Source organism: Pyxicephalus adspersus, chromosome 8 (genome assembly GCF_032062135.1).
Source record: "Pyxicephalus adspersus chromosome 8, UCB_Pads_2.0, whole genome shotgun sequence".
NCBI classification, from domain to species: Eukaryota; Metazoa; Chordata; class Amphibia; order Anura; family Pyxicephalidae; genus Pyxicephalus; species Pyxicephalus adspersus.
This window is the reverse complement of record NC_092865.1, coordinates 42,060,746-42,066,571: the sequence shown is the minus strand read 5'-3', so window position 1 is coordinate 42,066,571 and position 5,826 is coordinate 42,060,746. Positions and strand designations below refer to the sequence as shown.

The 5,826-nt window shown below is 37.3% G+C and overlaps 1 protein-coding gene across 1 annotated transcript in view; it reads right to left on the bottom strand.

Moving 5' to 3' along the window:
- The window catches only part of XPNPEP3 (X-prolyl aminopeptidase 3), a 25,354-nt gene that overhangs the window by 11,601 nt on the left and 7,927 nt on the right, over positions 1-5,826 (bottom strand). Inside the window, exons 4-6 of the mRNA XM_072420184.1 lie at positions 5,213-5,415; positions 1,738-1,800; positions 980-1,093 (exon numbers count right to left, since the gene is read on the bottom strand). Coding sequence (XP_072276285.1) covers positions 980-1,093; positions 1,738-1,800; positions 5,213-5,415 — 380 coding nt within the window. The remainder of the gene's footprint in view (positions 1-979; positions 1,094-1,737; positions 1,801-5,212; positions 5,416-5,826) is intronic.

The window sequence follows — 5,826 nt, the reverse complement described above, 5'->3', positions numbered from 1 at the left end:
TGACACAGAGTGATTAGAAGGCGATACATTGACACAGAGTGATTTTTTAGTATTTTGTTCAGAATCTTTTTTTTCTAGGTTTTTCTCCTTTAAAATTGGGTGCGTCTTATAGGCCGGAGCGTCTTATAGTCCGAAAAATACGGTATATACATCACAAATTGTATGTATGTATGCTCAGTTTTTTATTGCTGTCTGTGTCCTCAATGTGTCCCCAGTGTTTCAATTTCCTATGTCGTTCTATGGGCCTGATTTATTAAAGCTCTCCAAGGCTGGGGAGGATACACTTTCATCAGTGAAGCTGGTGATCCAGCAAACCTGGAATAATTTTTTCAAAATAATTCAAAGTAATTTGCTTTTTGCTAGCAAATGTTTTGAATCCTGGACCATATTCATTCCAGGTTTGCTGGATCACCTAGCTTCACTGATGAACGTGTATCCTCTACAGTCTTGGAGAGCTTTTTTAAATCAGACCTAATAAGTGAGAAAAAAACAGGGATAAAAACCTTGCAGTGGTTCAAATATCCCCCCATGTTATCTAGAATAAAACTATTTGGCTGGGGATTTCATGAGGAAGTCATTGTTGAATTGCACTTCAGATTTAAAAAAAACAGTTATGAGATTGTTTTCTAAATATTAAAATCTAGTTCAAAACTGCATTTGAGAAAAATGACGAGTGGACACCAAATACTGTTCAAAGTCTCAGGCTCTTGATATCTGAAAGATGACAGGCTTCCTGATTCCTTCCTTGATTTAATTAGCTGCTGGATGTTATTTGAGCAACATAAGAAAACAAATGCAAATTTTGATTTTTCTCACATGATTTCTTTTGAGTTTTAAAAAATAAATCTGTAGAAGACACTTAAGTAGGCAGAAAACAGAATAAACAAATGCTAAAAACACCAAATGTCCTTTTAGATAATGATTTAACAGATAAGTACAAGAAAACTAATAAATAATAGTAAATATGCATCTTACCAACCTTGATTATCTGGTTGTTTTTCACATAATGAAGAGTGTTTGCTCTGTCTCCCCCAGCAACAACAGGAAGGTAAGCAAGAATATCAGCTCCTCGTGCTCGGCACTCAAAGTCAAACTAATAAGAAATAGAAATATATTTTGTATTCACATTTTATCAAATAGTTGGTTTGATCTGTAAACCCTCAATATTACCGTGCAGAATTTACAAATCTGCTCTATTTACCTCTCTTAGATTACACTAGTGAACACTTTTTTTCCTATCTTCCACTTAATCCTAAAGGAACTATGAAAACTTGCAATACAGTCCACCCTGGACAAAAATGGTCTACTGCAATAAGACCTTTCCTGCAACCAATAATGAGGTCTTTCTTTCATCCCCTCTATCAGATAAACATATTACATGTTTGTTGTTAATCAGTTACAGCCTGTTGCACGTATAGGTAAAATACTGTTGAATGCATTTTTTTGGAGGAGGGCAAGCTTAAAATGTGAACCTTGTATTTTATGTGCTATATTTATTTTATTGTGTCTACTACATGCTAGATGTTAGATTTCATATTTAGTAATCAGATAATATATAGCTCTACAACTGCACTGAAAACAATAAATATTCTTTAGGTTTATGTTGTTTTCAATTGAATATTGAACATTTATCTACTTTACAAGTTTTTATCTACCTGTAAAAGCCTCTTGTAATAATGTGTAAAACATTACCATTTAGTCAGTATAATTAAGTCTTGTAAACATTTCAATACTCACCTTGGCATATATGAAAGATTCTTGAATAGGAGCCTTGCTGCAATACATTGTTTCTATGAATGCCTAAAAAGATGAGTACACAATCAAAGGAAATGCATAATCTAGGTATTAGGATTAGTACACCGCTTTATTATATATATATATTTGTAATGCACCTGCATTAACAACTATTAGTAAGGGGGGACGAGTCTGAACTTACTACATCCTAAAGCAGGACTAAACAAAAAAAAAATCACACTTATCTTTACTTTACTACGCAAAGCTCCAGATCCCTCTGGAGCTTTCCTGAAATGGGTCTCGAGCTGTCCTGTAATTCGTCTTCGTCCCGGTGCGAGGAAGTGCTGGGCACCGATATCTCTGTCTATCCTCTGGCTATGTCACACAATCTCGCACTGCACAGGCGTGAGATTGGGTGATGTAACCTGCTGTAAATGGGAAAATAAAGAGTGCCAATCTTGCGCAGATTGGCATTTTTTCCTATTGTAGGATAAAGCCCCTTCTGCATATGCCGAATCTCAGGCATGCGCAGAAGGAGCAGCCAGAAGCCTCCTGGAATATGTGGGGATAGGTATCTCAGGAAGCTCTGCGCTCCCATTCAGTCTTTACTGCAGTTTAAAAAAGTGTTTAAAAAGAAGATCATTTTTACTTCTTATAAAAGGTTTATCTTCCCTTTTAAGTAAAGTAAAATGTTGGTGATAGGTCCACTTTAATTACACGGGATATACTGATATAAAGTGTTGGCTGTGGTTAAGACAAACATCAGTAACTACAGAGAAATTTTGGTTTATATGTATAAAGTAAGCAATCTATATCTTATCTAGATTGTATTATGGTTTCAGTGTCAACTAGTTACAGGATGCACAGGCAGCAGTAAAAAGAAAAAAGTTAGACCAAAATTAATGAAGACTTAAAAGAAGAAAAAAATGTTCAATAATTTATGTTATTGGATTATAATTCAGTTATTATTATTCAGTGTAAAATGTTTGGACCGTAAGGAAAATTATGTGTCATTGATTTTTGTCTACAATTGGTAAAACAAACTTTAAGGTAAACTCAGGGCATGCCAAAAAAAGCACATAGCATTAACCAATATGTGGTTGCATGACATAGCATGATTTCCCGACAGTGGCTACTATATAGGACAAATTTGCAGTGAGCCCCTTCGTATATCTCCAGGCAATTCATCGTGCAAAGACCTTCTCAAGCTATTATCTTGCTAAAGATAGAGAAATAATGCGTGGGTACTTCTGGACTAGGCCACCATTTTATTAGGTAGTGATTTAATTTAACACAATTTTTAGTCCATGTACCATGGAAGGGCACCTTTATGTTGATTGTTTAAAAGTCCTATGAAACAGTTAGGCATCTTTCTGCAACCACTAAATCTAATGATTACAATTATATGAGACTGCTGCCCTTGGGTTTAGATATGTTTTAAACGTGAGTAGTATTTTCAAACCTTTAATATTTTACAGGTCTGTTTTAAAGTCAAACTCCAGCCAAACTTTCATTTTAGTTTTGGGTAGCTTTTTATTGCTGTCTATGATCCTGTTGGGGAAGTTTCCCACTGTCCTACACCCATGACGGCTGGGAAAAAAAGGTAGCCCCAAGACAGAAAGACAACAATAAAACTCTTGCCACTGTTTCTAAAGTTTTCTCATACCGTTCAAAGTTGCTTGTGTTGCATTCTTTCCTCATTAGATACATTTTACATCACTAACCTTCCCTAAAATAGCCCTAATAGTAAAATAATGCAGGCACACAAAAATAAAAATCCTATTTGGGTTTCAACCATTTTCTAGAAACTTGTATTAAGACATTAAGTGATGTAGACCTTTAAGGGTAAATATTGAAACATTTCTTTAAAACTACCCCTATATTTCAAATTTTTTTAATCAAATCATGTGTAGACGTGATCCACTAAACAAAAACCGTGCTCGATAGTGCAAAAACACCACACAAAAAAACGTCCACTGGGGTACTATTGTGATAACTCTAAAGAGGAAGGGCCACCCAATTTCCCCAGACCCCCCAGAACGCAAAGCTCCTGACGGGGGCTGGGTACCCCAATATTTCAATGTAGAAAAACAATTTAAAAAATGTCCAATACACATTTTTATATAAACATGTAATCAATATCACTGCTTCAGCTCTTTCAGGATGTCACACGCGGAGAGACAGTACCACTATGTGTGCTATGACTTGCACGGAGGTGGTGAGAGCCCTGAGAAGGGCCAAGGTGCAGAGTCTAAGCAGTAACCAGGCTTTCTCCAGAGCCTCTGATGGTGAGGATGTTGCGCCGCTGGTTACTGCCCGATTGCGGTTCTTGGGCACACCAAGGTGGGCAAAACACAATACCAAATCACAAAAGCAGAAGGATAGTCGAGGAAAGCCGGGGTCGAGGCAGGCAGCAAGCAGGAGAGGTCAGGTTACACGCCAGGGGTCATATTCCAGGAATCCAGGAGACGGACACTAGTGACACAGGGGCCACTGCAGGCACAGGGAACACAGGAGACACTGGAAGCAACACGAGGAACAGGTGACACAGGGATATCAACAGACTGACAGGAACGCTGGAACAGCACAGGGAAGTTGGCTGGGAACCAACAGACTGGACAACGAGGGGTAAAACGCAGGAGCTGGACAGAGGAAACACTGAATTAAGCACCAGGTGAACAGGAACTAGCTCACAGAAATAGGGTCTCGGCACAATGAAGACATGTTGCACAAACACAGAGTGCACTGTGTGAGATAGCTAAATAGCCAGGGCTGGTCAAGAGGCTATTTTCTGATTGGACGGCGAAGCTGATAAAGCTTGCTAGCCTAGGCACGCCCAGAGTCAGAAGTGCCCGCATGCGCAGGAGAGACGTGTCTGCTCTTTAGCAAGAAAGAGGTAAGTGTAACAGATGATAGGAAGTCTTAGGAAGTCTTATTAAGATATGACTGGCAATGATGGTTTACAGTTTGTGGGAGTTTACATTGTGGATTGACAGCACACCCACTCGAATCAGACCTTTTGGTTTTCAATGACACCTGCCAAAGGTTATTGGACATGATGGCAGGATCACTAGTTACAAACACTTTAAATTTAGGAGCTGTAAAAGCTGTTACAGTTAAAAAAAATCAATTCAGAATTTACATTTGTATGAAAATGTCATATTTCAGTTTGTTCCCTGAAAAGGCTATATTCATTTCTGTTACCTGGAGACTTTGTTACTCAGGTACAAGTGATACTAAAACTTTTAAACAGGAAAAAAAATGTAATTGTTACAAAACAAATGAAGCAATGTAAGATAACGCATTGCACAATATTCCACAATTTGAAAAGCATCAAGCTTGCATATTACTTTTTGTGTGCAAAGGTTAGGATCTATAAAGCTAACAAAACCTAAAACTACACATTGCTTTTTATTATTCAAAATTACAAACCAGCTAAATATTACAGAAATAATTATGGTTTATCTTTATCTCTTACCTGTGACGTGATGTCGCCTGCTATTTTCATAAGTTCCACTTCACTTTGAGACTTAACTAACCGCAGCTGCTGAATGAGACTTTGTGGGGATTTAATTTTATTCCTGCACTCTGCCTTGGATGCTATCAATGGTTGTAGAAACCTAGAATATAAGGATGAATTAGATGGTCTAACGTAGTCGTACCATAGTGTCACTCCTTCATCTAGAAAAAAAGAAAAAAGACAAAATGTGTTTAGAATGGCTCCCAGCCTATGTAATGCTTTAATTTACCTTAACAAAAAGCTAATCACCATAGGCTTTTTTAAATGCACTGCTGAGCTATTCAGAAAACTAAGGTAATATATCTGCATTACTGCAACAAATGAAACACATTTCCATAAGCTGTAGGGTGCTGCTTTGGCAAAAAAAGTGCAGGTGTATTTTTCTTTTACATTTTTAGTGCCTATTCAAATTCATAGGATGCCTTAACATAATGTGCATGCATGAAGGCAATACACTTGAACAAAGAGAAGTAAATATTATCATAATAAAAAGGGGCAAGTGTAACACATCTATTACCTCTAATAGATATCAAATAGATCAAAGTTCTCCTCTATCGCTCTCTGCAGAAGGT